The sequence below is a fragment of the Saccoglossus kowalevskii genome, chromosome 13 (genome assembly GCF_978046115.1).
Source record: "Saccoglossus kowalevskii chromosome 13, keSacKowa6.1, whole genome shotgun sequence".
Classification (NCBI taxonomy): Eukaryota; Metazoa; Hemichordata; class Enteropneusta; family Harrimaniidae; genus Saccoglossus; species Saccoglossus kowalevskii.
The window spans coordinates 25,662,651-25,680,546 of record NC_140653.1 but is presented as its reverse complement, the minus strand read 5'-3'; the positions used below and the strand labels follow the sequence as shown (position 1 = coordinate 25,680,546).

At 31.8% G+C, this 17,896-nt stretch overlaps 1 protein-coding gene across 1 annotated transcript; it reads right to left on the bottom strand.

The window, feature by feature from the left end:
- Positions 1-1,335: 1,335 nt before the first annotated feature.
- LOC100368906 (arrestin domain containing 2-like) lies at positions 1,336-16,999 on the bottom strand. Its single transcript, NM_001184914.1, has 7 exons — positions 16,616-16,999; positions 12,009-12,143; positions 11,152-11,390; positions 5,645-5,827; positions 5,034-5,234; positions 4,446-4,689; positions 1,336-2,551 (listed from the first exon to the last, which is right to left on the bottom strand). The coding sequence occupies exons 1-7, from the start codon at positions 16,731-16,733 to the stop codon at positions 2,403-2,405; spliced, it is 1,269 nt and encodes a 422-aa protein (NP_001171843.1). The 5' UTR covers positions 16,734-16,999; the 3' UTR covers positions 1,336-2,402.
- Positions 17,000-17,896: the final 897 nt, after the last annotated feature.

Here is a 17,896-nt window from a genome sequence, read left to right as displayed (position 1 = left end):
TGAATGTATGAATATAATTAATCTACACAGATTGAGATGTACAAATAAAAACAAAGAATGCATACAAATATCATGCAGAAAACATGTTAGATTGTTGCAACAACCAATAGTTTATAAATAGTTACACTTTAACCAACTCTAATGAATATGTACTAGAAATACAGGAGTGCAAGATGAATTCCATGCCTTATGTAATCTATTGGAATAACCATCATTTTCCTGAAAATATTTTGCACATTTCTATGTATATTTCAATAAATACTTTCCAACAATCTTGATCAAATGTTTGGGAAAAAAACGTGGAAAGAGTTGTGCAGGTTTATGTTGCACTACTGTACAATACTTTATTTTCGCTTGGAATTTATTTTCACTATCTTCGCGGAAGGGATGATTCCGTGAAAATAAAATCCAGCGAATATACTTTTTTTCCTATATTTCACATTCAACTCATCAAAAATCAGTGAAAATAAATTCCATACAGAACGCCCAAAAAGCCTTTTCAGCGAAAATTAATTCCAGCGAAAATAAATTATTCCACAGTAGTTGACATAAGTTGACTGGCGTTTGACCAGAATAGTGAAATTACTGATGGGATTTGAAAACTAAACTTTTTAAAATAAGATATAAATTATCAAGTAAATGACAAAGCCCACACATAAATAATATGTAAAATAGCTATTTAATATTTATTTTTTGATAGAGTTCACACAATCACGGATTCACAAATTGTCTCAAAATTCAAGATTATCTCCATGCAACAAAATTTTAATTGCAAAATTTGCTAAATGAATCTAAATATAAGAATCATTGATAAAGACGTATCACACTTACTCCTGAGTGTTACATTTAATTATTATAACAGTACTTTTTACTGACATAAAATTACATTTTTCCACTTTTAGCATCTGCTAAGTAAAAGAAATGTAATTTGATGTCATATTTAGAGGATCAAGTATACAATGAATGTCAACGACAACCAACCTTTTGTCAGGCAATGCATCTCAATTTTGCCCTCACTTTATGACTAAAATGTGTAAAATTCTAACTTGTATTGAATCAACAAAAGGTATACATGTAGTTAATAGTTGCATAAATAAAATCATGAACAGTTTAATTAAAAATTCCAATCAACTTTTGCACTGTAAATGTGATATAATATACGATATGTATAAAAACTGAATATACCCTGTGTTTTAACTGAAAAATCAAAAACTGAAACACTAAAAGTTGCACAATATATATCAATTTGTATTTTTACATATGTGACATTTCATGTTTAATACAAAATAAAATACTATAGAAAGAGAAAGTTGACAAACAATAAATATACCAGTAAATATGAATACTGGTAAAAAATTACTTCAATGACTTGTAAGGTGACAAAGTGATAATATATAAATGACTTACAAGGTCCAGTATAATATACCGGTATTTAATAATCAACCTGCCAGCTAATATACCTCCACTGTTGAGATAAATATTCTAAAATCAATCTAACCAATAGCACAGAAAAAAAGTTAATAACAGAAAATATTATACCCTGTTATAAAAACAAAATGAAGAAATTGAAAACAGCATTTACAAAAGAGATCCACTCAAAGGTACATACATATAACGTATCAAAAGCAATCATTCAAGTTAATCGCTATTTTCAAGGAAAAGTAAAAAAACAGTAGGAAAAAAAATCAAAAATTATAGAATTGCAGTTATTTTCACGAAATGGACGTATCTGAGGAAGAACTATCCTAAAACATGTGCATTGTGTCAACACAGGTGGCGCTATTCAGCACAGACCTGTGTCTTATGACGCATACCTAGCCTCTGAAGGCTAAATATCCATCCGCCACCATTTTACTCAGGGTTTCTTCCGCGGAACTATATACAAGTATACTTTTCTCGATTTTTAGCAAGATTTAATCTTTAATGAGTTGATCAATTAAAATAACGCACAACACACATCAGAATGTTTTATTTTATTAATATTAAAATGCATGTAAATTGGGAGGCGAAAGGTCCAATTTTTCTCAATATTGACATGCAGATCGCCGCAAACCAACCGAATAGCGCCACCTGTGTTGACACAATGTGGAAATAGTTCCAACCACTTTCCCCATAGTTCCACACGCGGTACGTGTCAGATCGGTTGTGGCATTTGTTTTAAAGAAGTCAAAACTGTAAACTTGATGCCAGACAATCACAGTAATATAAATGACTTTGCTCTGTTGATTATCATAAAATGAGTTTTCATTGTGGTTTATGAAAACAAAAGAGACATGTATCCACATATATATAAAATACATCACTGGATTACAAGAAGTTTAAATGTGACAACTATGATGCTTTGACACTGCACCAAAAATAATTTACACATTTCCAAAGGATGTAAGTAGAAGTTGACTTCCCTAAGAATAACGAGTGGTTTGTTCTTGTGCGTCCCAATTGTAGTAAGTATACCGTGGTGCAAAGTCCAACTCTCCATACGTGTAGTCATTGTCTTCGGCATCTTTTATTGACTGACCACCACTATATAAAAGTTCGTAAGATGGTGGCGCTGTGAATAAAAAGCAATGTACATCAGAAATAATTACTAAACCTGATTAAAGATATAAAACACGTTGTTCACAATACTCTTTTTATTCCCAGTAATACCTAGAATAGCTCTGCACACACTACATGCCAGTTCACTAATGCCTAGAATTTGTCCACTCATTATGCACCACTCCACTAATGCCTAGAACCTTCGCAGGATCATATGTAAATCCAGGTCGTTAAATTTAATAGCATCACAGGTAAGTGTTTATTAGTGGCATGTAATACATTTCAGAGCCTTGTTCTTACTGTGTGAAAAATAGGCCATCATTAGTATTTTTATTCTTGTAGTTTCTTTGTTTCTATCCACGTCAAAATACACTCATTTTTACATGTCAAAAATATGCTGTTGTTTTTGTCAAATATGCCAGTGTTACTAACAAAATTCAATAACTTATTGTTGTAAATAAGATATTTACATCAACCAGTCACTGTTACAATTAAGAACAACAGTGGAACAACAAGATCAAATCTATTTATTAGTAATATCTAATAAATATTATCATTAATAATAAGTTGATACCAGAAAAAACCACATAGGAGAAATTGAAACTCATAGAAAGTCTAAAAAGTAACACCACATAGATTTTAGGTACTGTAAAATACTTTATTTTAGCTGGAATTAATTTTCACTGAATACACTGACATTTTGGTTGTTCTGTATGGAATTTCTTTTCACTGATTTTTGATGAGTTGAGTGCAAAATAAAGAAAAAAAGGTCTATTTGCTGGATTTTATTTTCACTAAATCATTCCTTCGGCGAAAATTGATTCCAAGCGAAAATATTCTACAGTATTAGTGGAATGGCCATAGTGAGTGGAGCACTGCATAGGTTAAGTAACAATGTGAAATGAGCATCTTAAGCATTCCTTTTCTTAACTGAGTAAATTACTGAAAGGCAAGATAAAAACAAAATATTGTAGATGATATTTGGTAGTCGTTGTCCTAATAAACTATTCTTAATTTTGTAAATTGGTTGTGACCTCCAAAATTTCAACCTCACCCCAAATTGCTCACTTATTTTAACTTAGACAATTCATCCAGCTTTGTTTTTCCAGTGACGAAAATCATATCGTTTCCTCTCGAAATGAAGTTCAAACCATGCCTGATAATTCTGTGCACAAGAGATCAACTTACTGATCACAGTACCTCACATACCGGTACTTAAAAATCAACTTTGTTTTGCTGATTGCACAACTCTGATTATAATAACATACAAAAAAATGGTGAATTGTCATTGAAATGCAAGTAAAATTGAAGTTGAATGTTTTCAGTCGCATGGAAATGCTCAATGCGATACGATTGAGCAGAGATCAAGTAAAAAGCCTAAGAAATGAAACCGAAAATTGAATCTTAGAGAAACATGATTTTCCACATTGACAACTCCTCTGACCTGTTTGCTGGCCTTCTCCCAGCGTTCTGCTATATGTTTCTTCTTGTTATAATACCGGTACTTACTGATTGATGAGCTTGTTTTGAGTTGAGGTTTAGCGTAAAAATTAGCAACAATTATCTTTTTACTGTGAAACGCAGAAAAGTGTGTGTAATTTTGTTTGACGTTTAATTTGTGATGTAACTGTGTATAAACCCAACTTTTATATTTGTTGAATTTTTACTATCAAAAAAAATTTAAAATTTACCGCTATTTTGCATTCTAAACACCTGACCGTTTTTTTTCAAAACTAATTATTTTAAAGTTATTGAGTTTTTAAGGTAGTTACTTGAGTCAAAAATTACCAAATATCACTGACTATATATCGAATTTGTTTCAATTGTGAATAATGAAAATCATGTTAACAGATATAACTTTAAGTTCAACACTATTCTTCAGTCAAAATTGCTGGATTAGTACTTACGCATAGGAGGAGCACTAGGAGCTGTTCCTCCAACATTTCCCATTGGTATAGTCTCTGACTGAGTCAAAGGAACCCCAGGTGGTGCAAATTGTGAACCAGGTGGTGCGAATCCTTGACCAGGTGGCGGTGCAATTGGTGGCCGATTCCCAGCAAACCCGTAGAGTTGTTGTAAAGGCACTGAACCGATTGTGATTGGTAATTTCACTGATAGGTCAAATGGTGTAGATGCCACATCAGCCTCAAACTGAAGAAAACAAGAATCTTAAATTAAGAAGGAATGTTTCAGGATCATATTAAACACACTATACAATATTTCAAAAGAAAACAAAAGCCTGAAAGCACAAGTTGTTCCTAACACAACTTTTGAAGAAAATGTTTGTATAATTTATTCGTTATCATGGGATCAAAAGGCACCATTTTTCACTGGCTACAGGTAGTATCCAAAATTTTCGAAAAAAAACTTTGACGTTGATTTGTATAATCATAGCTGAGAAAAGTTGCATTTGCCAAAAGTTCAAAATATCTATAAGGGAGTTTCAGAGTGAATGCATATCAAACAAGCCACAACCAATGTAATGTCTTTTTTACCTCAACCAGGTACTGGATGTCAATAAAATGGACTCCCTCCAGTCCACTTAGTGGCACAGGAGGTATTTGGATTATTTGGTTTCTCCAGTCAGTTTTGTCGTATTTACCACATCCCTGTCCCTGCAACACGACTACTTTTTCAGTGGCCTGCCGATGATGTGCACGGCCATGACCACGACGATATGCAGTGTAAAGAACATGCTGTGAAGGAAGTAAAGAAAAAAGTGTAAAAGTAGGTCAATTATTATTGACTTTTCAGCTTTGCTACTTGGGTTTCCTATAGTTACAGTAATAGGCACATTCAAATTTTATATAAATTTATAATGCTATGGATTGGACCTCAGAGTTGACAGGGCACCTATACTGACTGAATTATACTGAAATATTTTTAACCTGCTTCAACTGTACTATATTATTGACTTTCAGTTTCTTTATGATATCTCAATGGCATTTGCATGTCCCTTTGGTTGAATCACAGTAACACAACATTCCACATCCATTACATATATATATATATATATATATATATATATATATATATATATATATATATATATATATATATATATATATATATATATATATATATATATATATATATATCAATTTACCTGCACCAAAGCTGCCTCTGTGGTGTGTATTTTTCGTGAGCTGTTATTGTTAAGATCCATGCTGACAATAATCCTTTCACCGGGAGTATACGCTGCTCTGTCAGCTGTAGCAGTCATAGCTATAGGTCCTGATGCACAACACCAACAGCAAACAGTTTTCTCATCTTCTTCACGCAAGGGTACCTTGATAAGATATAAACAGATGATATTCAAGATTAGCATGCCTGAGAAAAAATTATGACATCATCCATCGTCATGACAACACACAGTCAGTAACAAAAGATATGCTTTAAATTACTACTTCTAAATAACTTGAAATTTGCTAATACCATAGGTCTATTAAAATAAATCAGTTTGTGATTGAATTGAATGTTCACGCCAAAAAATAAATGTTTTGGGGGATTTTTTTTATGTGCATTAAACTCCCATGAAACTCAATTTTAAAGTGTTATTTTCAAGGACAAGTGCCTCAGATAAAGCAAATTCAATACACAAAAAACAAAATTTCAATTCAAGGGAGACAATCAGGTTCTCATTTATTTATCTGCTGTTGCAGATTAGCACAGTCTAGCAATAATAAGTGCATGTACATAATTACATAAACAACATAGTTGAGAAATAAGTAACTTCAATTCTTTTTTTTTGAAAACTATCAGCTCAATTGCTTTGATACTTGGTATGTTGGTACCTTGGGTGGACCAATAACAGATTTGTTCATTTCGTGATGATATCATTTCATATTTCATTCCACTAAACTGTTTAGTGTAAGTTTGCAGTTATTTGTTTGAATTAATAATGAATGATTATTATATTTTTATTACAATCACACACAACACAAAAGAAAGGTAGATTTGAACTGACAACTATTGAAAACCGACAATGATGAATGACTGTAACGTGTTACCGATCAACATACCTAGCATTGTTTATGAATACACGGCTTAGTTTACACTATATACTGTGGTATAATACATGTATCTACTCTAAACCAACAATATAGTTCATGGAAAAAAGTCAGGGTGACAATTGACATTTTCATCGCTTTAAAACATTTTTGCAATTTTCTGCAACTCATGAAAAATATATTAAAGAGATTAGGATTAATCTAAATCCCTTCAACATAGGCATACTAGGTATTAGAGTAAACGAGAATATCCTAGAGATTTAATGCATTGATAGTAGGGGTACGTATAGGTGATTTTCCATTCATGATAATTCGGTCAGCTCATGAAAAACAATAATTTTGAGGTCTCCTAACTGCAAAGTGTTTGCAGTTATATTCAATGTTTTAGTGATTTACTACGCTTGTTACAAAAGTGATAAATTTAAATGTGGTTATAATATTTAATTTGTCCCAATGTTATGCTAGGCAAACAGTTCTGACCCTTTTGAGTATATATTCAAATTTATGGATCATCAGTCAAAGAACGATAAAAATAAACAGCATGTGCGTGATGGGCATTACTTTATATTCAATCTAAAATAGCAATTAAAAAATTGTCACATTACAAAGCAGTTGCATAATAATTGAATTATTTGAACACAAGTTATCACTGTATTTCTTTTTACCTGCATGTAGTATGAGAGATTAATTCATTGTTCAATTACAATTTTTATATCATTTATTGCAAGGATCATTAAAATATTGAAGCGCGGGGAGGGGGGGGTGTTGTCACCTACGCATGCGCAGGAATTGATTCCAAAATGACAATAACATCACACAGTAAGGCTCATGGGTAGACGCTTGTTTCTTGTTTGTAAACAATGACACGCTATGGCCATCTGATGCATGCACAGCTACAGGTAACGAATCCGTCGCTTATTTTGACCATAGACACAAGTGTCATTTACAAGAGCATGTGTTACTAATAGAACGATTACAGTACTGGCATTGAAGAAATATGCAAGTATTGCAAAAATGCCCCAGGTAATACAGTAGCAATTGTAAATATTTTATTTTGTTAAATGACTATTTGACTGACTATTTAATCACTACCGATCAATCATAGAATTTTAAATGCTACAATAATATCTTTATTGCAATCCAATGTACTTTTAGTTTAAGATATTGATGTGAATGAATAACATGTTGCTTGACAGCTGATATAATACTTTTACATGGTTTAATAGATAGTTGAAAATAAATTTTTTTAACAAAAATATTCACTAAAATAAAAATAAAATCACCATAAAATGAACAAATCACCCACGATTCACCCAGTTGTCTGCATATAATATATCAAAGCAATTCAGTAGCCTTTTTCAAGAAGTCAGGAGTTGTCATATCTGCATTATATTATATTTTTAGTACTGGTAATGTAAATTTTAATAACTCATGTATAAATATATAAGGGCAAGAAGAAAATAAAAACAAATCTGAGCGAGAATCTCTACTGTACATTTGTAGAAAGCATGAAACCCATACAGCTGAATGTTTTTTAACTCTTTGACGCTATCAAATTTCCTGCCACATTTTTGTTGTCACATTTTGCAATTTTTGTACGTATTTTTATAGAAATTCTTTGTTAATTATGGACCAGATAGACATAATTTCACATTGGCTACAAATATTGATCAAATATATTGTAGGTTTAAGTTTGTGAATGGTGACAAAAGTTGACTTGCTAAACTCAAAAGGTAAACAAGAAAAACAAAAATCATACAAATAGCTCCAATTGACTTTGTCAACAGCAGAGCTAATAAAGTAGAAATAATACATAATAAATATTAGTCAAAATACAGAATAAAATATAATTTATGATGCAGACGCTGTAGTACAATGAAAAAATATATTTATTGCCAATAAGGGGGGGGGGGCTCACCGAATCCCACCTAAGCTGCACTAAAGCAACGATAACTAACTGAGAAATGCGAAAACATGATGAGGGCCCCCCCCCCCAAAAAAAGCGTATCAGAATAGTAAAAATGCATAAACAAAAGTATAACCATCAACACTATATTAAAAATGGGTTAAAATTAGTAAATGAGATGTCCTGGTAGATGTAGCATGACTACAACTACAGAATACAGGTAAAAGCAGCGTGACTGCGACTACAAGGTAGTTACCGAATAACTGTATCTACAGGAATGTTAGATGGTAGAGGTAGCTCTACTGGTAGATACATTGGTATTGTACTACAAAGAATTTATTAGTATATGTAGGTAGCAAAGCTACAAGGTAGAAGTACATATTATTACTGAGGCAGCAGATTCAGTGCTTTTAATGCTCTCCTCTCTTTAGGTGAAACAATTACCAAAATATGTCATTAACTCAATAAGTATTATATTGTCCTCATTTCCCAGAATGAATATTAGTTCTTCCTCATCTGTTCTCTTGTTTCAGGCATTTTAATCTTGTTTATAAAATGTTTTTTTCATGATTGGAAAGATTGAATTTGAGCAAATAATGTTGCTCGCTTTCAATGTCTTGATTTTTTATGAATATGATATTTTCTTCCTGACACATTAACATTGCTATATCTGCTTCTTTCAATTTAGTTAGTGACACGGATTTTTAATTACAATGTATATGCAAGTATTTTTCAAATGAGAAATCTGATTTAAATGTACGCCAAGTTCATTTTTGTTATTTGCTCCCTTAGTGCCATTCAAAGTATCTGCAATATTTCATTGAAATTTCGTTTTAATAATGTTTCATTTAAACCATTTCTGTTTTCAAATATTGCTTCTTCTCAAACGTCTTTCATGTTTATTATATTTAGAACATGTTTACAGCTAGATACCCAGTTTTGTGTATCAACATTATCCTAGTTGATGAGTGTGTTTTCTGGCATTGTATTTATTCTTTATTTCACCATTTGTTTGATGCCTGACAAAATCAATGGGAGCCTCCCTTGTTCTAACAAACAGGCTAGGTTTGTTCCTCTTCTATTCACATTGCTTTTTTACCCGGTATATATATATATTTTTTTTTTCATTGGCAGAAACATGTTTATGAAGTTTTGTTGTTGTCTAATGATGTCACCAGACAATACTTCCAAGCAGTATAACAGAATAGATTTAACCATGGCATAAATGTTTCCAAATAAATTTAATTTCACACATTCCAGTAAGTTGTTATAAATTGCTAATATTTTTATGAGTTTCTGACTGGAAAATTGGTATGTTTTCAGCATATTAATTATTTTTAAAAATGGTTCAGATTCCCTTCAATGTCAAAATGTTTCATATTATATTTATTGAGGTTTTTAAATTATTTATACATTTTTTGATTTGCAATATTACCTTGGGTGTATCCCTCCTGTTTCCCCTGTTCTTTTATCAACTCCCATAGCCATCAGGACAAAATTTTCTAAATGCATCTTCTTTAGTGAGCTGTTTTTAATTTTTTTAGCAAGTTGTTTATAGTTCTATTTGAGATAATAACAAATAATGCTGAAATGATTATTATTTGCATTTTAGTACATGCTTTTCATTATGTACCATTTGACATTTTTAATTTCAATGGGGTATCCATATTCACAGAGACTATTTAAAGCAGTTATTAAACACAGTATTAAAGTAGGAGTTGTCATACACAAAAATTCCTGGAAATTAATTATACATTTCTTTGCAGTACAGTTGTGGGAATTATCTACAGCTACAATGGAATCCAATCAACTTGTCTTACTACATGTACAACTGATAACTCTCTAGATCCAACTACTATAGGTCTGCCACTTTCTTGTATCATAATAACAAATAATGAATTTGAAATTTAATCCATGTACAGTGAGAAATTAATGCCAGGATATATCACTCCAAATCTAAAGGTATTTTTATTACATTATTAATATCATTCAGGCTGAATTCAAGATTATATGTCACCTTCTTCATGCTTTCATTATCAATGGAATACTTAAAACTCAAAATTAAAAAAAAAATTAGGTCACTATATAATTTTTTGAGAAAAAAAAAAGAGACTGAAATGTCATTAAAAACAGCAAAAATTGGCATTTTGACACTTGGTTTTTAAGGTGAATAATTTCTTCATATATAAATGTTTTGCTTGGTGACATCGAATGACAAAGTCACACATTACTATTGATATCATTCTCATATTGTTCAGACATTTTACAAAATTCAACTTTTTTTGATATGGGGTGATAGTAACCTTAATATTTTAATATTTAGCAACAGAAAATGTATATTATGTTGTTCAGTCAGCAAAAAACAGTTATGAAAATTAAGCAACAAGTTTATTATTATTTTTTTCACTGTACTGTTATCACATTTTGCATGCATATTTATTCTCTTTATAAATGTTTTTTTTTTACTCATTCTTTTCTAACTCACCACTCCCACCCCAATGACATGCCTTAGAAGACATGGTAGATGTAACCAACACAACACAAACAATGATATTCATTAATTCAAGGCGATTTCACTGATGATTATGTTCAATCTGTTTCTATTACCCCGAAACTGATATTTAATTGAGTATTTTTACAGGCAGGTGAGAATTCTGATCTAAGTGTGAATAAAGATATTATATCAATACCACATACCATAGCATTTGGTACTCTATTCAGATCCACTGGAAATCCTGTCACTGTGAATGCTCTTTTTGTATTATGGTCAAACTTCCATGGTCTATCAATATTACTTTTTATAGAATATCTCACATAACCATACGATTTTCCTTCAAATGATGCTGGTAGGCCAGTATTTGGAAGCTGCAGTCTAAAAGGCATCTGATGAACTCCAGCAGGTAGTGTTGGATTATCTCCTTGACGGTCTCCTGCCTCTGAAAACAAGTGCATGCACGCATTGTTTGCATTTGGCATGGGATCAGGAAGAGACGTGCATTGTGGAAATGTTGACTTGGAAAATGACTAGGATTGCTGCGTAAAATAACAAATACAACAAAGCGATGCTACACAGATTTAACTATGTAATTCCTGGGATGATTGAAATGCATTAAAAATTAAAAGTCAAAGCCAGTATTTAGCTCATAAAGTTCCCAGAGTAAAAGACATATTCTTGCTTGCCACTGGGAGAGCAATTTGACTTTAATCTCCCATATATGTTAAAGGTATAATATTCTGCATAAACATTTAGCACATGCAAGATTTTGAAAATGATAAAACACATGAAGTAGTTGAATGTACATGTATTATGAAAGTATGAACTAAAAGAAGAATACAGACGGTAGTTAGTTTATAAATATTCATTTATCTATCCTTCTATATAGATAAATAAGAAATAAACAGCCAATAAGATAGCTGCATTTTCATTATAGATCAAATTTCATTATAATCAAATTTATTTTTAATCAAAATAAAACAAATTTGATTATTAAAATCAACAGGTGTTATCTGTATACCCAACACTCATCGAAAAAATAACTAGAGGTCATACTCACGTTTTCCCCACAATGTGACAACTTCCTCAAAGTATACTTGTTTAGCAGAGTAGCTAACCGTTCTTCTATGGTCTCCAGACCCCTCACTCTCAGTCCAATGAACATAAGCAACACCAGTAAACGTTGCACGTACACCTAGGAAGAAAAAGCGATATATATCATAATTCATAAGTAATAATGTGATATAAGTAATACTTGATTAGATGCTATTTTCCAGCTTTTTTTTTTTGTACAGGTGTCTGTCAAAAATTAATGATTCACTGAGACAAATATGAACTGCCTTATTATATTCATTGTGTGACTACTGTATTATATGAAATGTAAAAAAACACACCCTCTATGAATAGCTATCATGTTGCAAGCTCTGCTTTGTATGCAAATCAACTTAAATAGTTAGTTGGTGTCCAGTGGAGAAAGAAGTCAACAGTACTGTTGCCTCCTGAGAATCTACATCTTCAACACACTTCAATCTTTGTTTTTGAATTGCATTTTTAAATTTGTATTATATTTCTAATAGCTGAAACAAATTCCTGAAAATTTTCATTTGTCGAATGAACTGTTTGTCAAATACAGAATACATATATTTTAGTACAATTTTCTTTTCAAAATGTGGATGCAACGTTTTGCTTTTTGTGTATTTTTTTTTTTATGTATTGTTTTAAATTTGATAACTTTGAACTAAACAGATTTTCTATTAGCTTCAGATCTTGATCAAAGTTTGGCACCCAGTTCATAGGAGTACTTATATTGATTTTCTGACATTTTGTTTTCTGTAAAGATTTTATTGGTAGGTTTGCAATTGTGTATCAGACTGTGTAAAAAATCTCTCCATGAGTTGGTTTTTAAACCCAGTATAGTATTCCCATGGGATTTGGGAGATACATTACCAAGGATATTATTACAATTTTAATGATTTGCTTCATTGAACACATACAACAATGCATATTTCCACTGAGATCAGTGACCTTTGATGTGTATCACCAGTGATCAGTCAAGTAGAAACACTCAAAATATTTTATCAGATTTTCTCAATTTTTGCATGATATTTTCATACAGGACATCTGTTGTTTAAACTCAGTGAAGACTTTACACTGATGAATAAGGTGACCAAGTTTGATGAAGTTTGGAATAGAATTAGTAAAGTTATTGTGCACACATTAACAATTATTCACGACGACAACAACGACAACGCTTGACAACAATTTTTCCCTTAATATAGCTTTCCCCTCCATCTTTGATGGTATGGGCAATGTAAAAACAATTAATATTTTAAATCTCATCCAAACTTACAAAGTCAACTGGTCCTTGTGACAATTTCATGAAAATTCATCAATAACTGTTTGCAGTATCCTGCTAAAACACTAACAAACTAAGTAATGCTGGAAAAAACAGAACTTGGTAGAGGTAATGACCATAAAATATGAAATCTAAATGAACTTGAACAAAAATTAAAATAGTATGCTGACTCCATTTTCTTGTCATCAGCAAAATCTTGTAATCACAATTTTCATAAATGTGTATCACAACTATAAGGTACTATTGGGAGGTATTATATAATATAAAACAGTTATTTTCAAATTGCTATATTCAAAATACATGTCAAGAATTAAGTGTTGCACAGTGTTGGACAATCAAAACTGCTTGAGTTAAAAACATAAATTACATGAAAACATGTAAAGCTTTGTGTAAATAAAATAGCGCACCACTGTTCTGTCATGTATACTTTATTTTACCCATACCTACATTTTATTTTGGCTGAAAACTGTAATTTGAGTAGCAACATGTAATTTATTTTTACTGAACTGTCTGGAATTACATGCATTTCATGTTGAAAAAGGTATTTTCAGGGGATTATATTTCCCTGATCTTTCCAGCAAAAGTAAATTACTTTCTTTCAACCCTTCACTTTAAACCAAGAGACTTTTACAGCCCATTTCTAAGGAGAACAGTTCAAGACGGCAATGCTGGAATTTGGTGATAAAACCTGTGATGTATGCATAGACCATTTTCTATAACGTGAACAATTGTTTTGGAGAAATTCATGTATACCATCTAAGTGGCATTTAATGAAAAAATAACTGTTTAAATATTGGCATTTGTGTCCTCATATAATAAGAACATTTGAGTGTAAATATCCGTATTCAATCAGTAATCTACACATTGTAGTGTACTAAGTATTCATACATGTAAATGTCTACTCACTGTATTACCGGGAATTCTGTTAGACAATTGAACAACATCAATGAAAGTGGCACAATTAATTTGAACAGAATAACAACAACTGCTGAAAACAAAAGTTTACAAATAAAATTGGAAAAACAGTTTAAACAGTACTGGAAAGAAGAATTGAATAATGACTGAGAAATTGAGAACATACAGAAAATTTAAAAATGAATTCGAATTAGAAAACTATTTGATATCACTGAAAAATGTTGAACTAAGACAAACATTTTGTAAATTTCGACTAAGCAATCACAACTTAAAAATAGAAACAGGACGACATTCCAAACCAAAAACACCTGTAAAAGAAAGAATATGCGAACTTTGCACTAAAAATCAAATAGAAGACGTGCAACATTTCATCATGACTTGTCCATTTCACAATGACCAAAAAAAATCAATATTTGAGAAATGTAAGAAACAAATTAATAATTTTGATAACTTTACAATTAATGAAAAATTTGCAATGACAATGAGTTATAATTTAACCTCATTACATATCACACTTGGACAATTCATTAAAACTGCTCTCAACTTAAGACAGAAACACCTCCAAGATTTTTAAACCTTAATGTATTAACGCATTATTATTGTTATTACTTTTTAACAATGGTTTCTTCTACCTTTATTATTGCTATTGATGGGATATATTACTATTCATGTTTTTTTATTTCTTTTATTTCGATTATTATTATTTATTTTTTTAATCACTACTTTAGTCTTAGTGTTTTGTATTATTAGTCTAGTTTTGTACAGTGTAAATGTAACCATTTTATGTGTTTAATCAAGTAAAAATGAGTAAAAATAGTCAATCAAAATTTTTTTCTTATTTTATAACCTCCAGATGTACATAACATAACATGACATAAATTTAAATTTCCCACATTAATCATTACATTATAAATGATGTAATAAAATGAATCAATTCCTCATTCATTGAACCATTTGCTATTGTGTACCTGCATGTCAGAGGGTTCAATATATTATATTCAAATACAAATGAAATGGACCATAGTACATGTATGCAATTACTGAACAGTGATTTGTTAACACATTGCCTACTGAAAGCCTCAACAGGTAGCCAAAATGAAAGGGAAAAACGGTGTCAGCAGTCAATATGTGGGCGGTAGGCTCGTAAATTCACAAAACCAAGCTACCAAGCTTGCCCACATAAATTTGTTGAAAGTATAATGCTATATAATCTACAATGAATATTACCACAATTACTACATAGAACTATCTGCAATTTTACCACACTCCCCAATGGTGAGACCTGTATTTCACAGGCTTAGCAAATAAACTGTATCTACAATGAATACTACCCCCACTTTCCTAGTCTTAACAAAGCCACTGTAAGAATGATATCAGCCCTCTGGTACCTGTGAGAGACGTGCATTCCCGATTATATTCCAACTGATAAAACAAGCAATGGGGACATTACCACTTTTGCATTGAATCAATCGTATCCAGCTTGGATTTGAAATTTATATTGACAATACTGACAAAGAACCACGGTGACACAGTATATTTAGAATTTTAATGTTCTGCAAAAAAATCACTAGACATTTTACACTTTCAAGATTTATAGACACAGTAAAATCAATGTTTCCAAGTATTCAAGCTCACAGAGAGCCATCCAAGCGTGCCTGTGTAAAACCTTTTATTGGTACCAACTGAATAGATTTTTATGTTGTTTTCAACATACCGCATTTTCTCTAATAGAAGCGCATTTTCAATAGAACAGCATAAAACAAAGAATGCACACGTTTAATGCTGAATCATTAAAATACGGACTCGTTTTTCTCATAGAAACATCACTTATGTAATTGTATGCACTACTAATAGAGAAAACAATTGCTGTGATATTTACTGTCACTGACGTATTGTTTTTATTATTTTTCAGAGAGCCACAGTAACCAAATACAGTTATATACGCTTTCATGACTTTTTTCAAAGACACTAGTGTCTTTGGTTTTTTGAAAGCGAGTGAATCAGTAAGAGTAAGACCTGACGTCAAATCAACAACACTCGCGTCTTTAAAATTTACACAAACTTATTCAACAAATGCAGTAATTTAAAGTGTAATGTCCACGCCAATATCGTGAATTAATTTTTATAATCATTCTATCACGGAGAGGGGAAGAAATAAAACAAAACATAAATTAAAAAAATGTACAATTGTTAACATCTACTATGTATATAGCACTTTTGCATAAGCCCAGAAAACATGATTATTCAAAAACCTTGCACTGGAAAGCTCTCGACTGTGCTTAAACTGCGACGTCCTGCCTGACCTTTAATGTATTTCATACTACAATAAAACTCTCTATTACTAGTATTATACCTCAGAATATACATATAATTAACCCTGAGATTATCATACGTACCTCGGCATGTCAGCGGCTCCGCGAGATCTACAACAACTAATCCCGACACAACATTGCCAGCGTGATACACCTCGCGATTTCCGTCAAAAGTCACGTAAAACGCTTTCAGTTTCCCCATGTTATCTGTACGTCGAAATTACTGTGAAACACGGAACATAGGGTAACTGTATTCTAGTTCCTGTTGACGACAACGGATCCGATTCAGCTACCTCCAGCTGTCGAATATTTCGAGCAGACTATATGCTGACGTATAGGCGGTATGTTGTGAGGGACTGTGGTTGTTTGAAGCGACAGAATAAATTTCTATTCTACCGTACAGTAAGAATCCAGATGAACGTTACTACCATGTTCATACAACGATTACGTTTCATAGTTCCACCTTAGCTACATCGCTGTCGGTCAAACATAGAGACCACTCGTGACGCCGACTAACAATGACTCACTCCGAGCTGTCCAGCAGCTAATTGTGTCACGAGCGAAAAATAGGTCGCTCGGACCTTAATGACGTTTCACTTAAAGCCCCCTAAGTTTGACAGAAATGTTGAAAGGTGAAAGTCAAGATTGTAATTATTTTATTGGATAAGACATTTCATTTGGTGTCACATGCGATATACAGCGCTAAACTCATATAAGACATTCAAATAAAACTTTAAAAAGAGTTTGTGACAGTGATTTTTAGAAAGCGGCGGAAAGGCGAGAATACCAGGATATCGATATTTTGACTATTTTCACAAAGTTTGATGTACACACGAGCGATACAATTTTACTTATAATGTTGTGTAATACAGATTCTATATTTTATATCAATTTACAAATAAACAAATTGAAAAGAGCCCTGAAAGTAAGAAACACTGCATTATTTCGTATTGTAGCATTTCTTGTTATATAAATATATTTTTTTGAAATAACAATACTGTAAAACCATTTATTCCCACTTACATTTAATTTCACTATTTTGACGTTTTGAGCATATTCACTGTTTTTAATTTCACGAATTTGTCGAGAAAACAATGGGCTTTATTGTTATTTTACATGTTAGTAGATTTAATTTAGGGTATTTTACTTAACAGCGAAATTAAAACCAGGTGAATAATTAATTCATTTACAGTAGTCATGTTCACTAAGTCGTACCGTAACCTTCGAATTTTACAACTGTATGCCAAGACATTAGACACTGTCCCCGGGATAGGTAAAAACAACTGTAGCTCCGCCTCTATGTTTATTTCCTGTCGGGTTGCTGGGATGGTTTCCAGCCTGGTTTCCCAATGTTGATTTTACTGT

Excerpts from the sequence above, each read along its gene's own strand:
- LOC100368906 (NM_001184914.1), bottom strand. The coding sequence starts at position 16,733 with ATGGGGAAACTGAAAGCGTTTTACGTGACTTTTGACGGAAATCGCGAG. Across the intron at positions 5,235-5,644 it reads CAGAGGCAGCTTTGGTGCAG|CATGTTCTTTACACTGCATA; the intron begins GTAAATTGATAT and ends CTTCCTTCACAG. Across the intron at positions 2,552-4,445 it reads TCCTAGTGCTCCTCCTATGC|CGCCACCATCTTACGAACTT; the intron begins GTAAGTACTAAT and ends TTTTATTCACAG.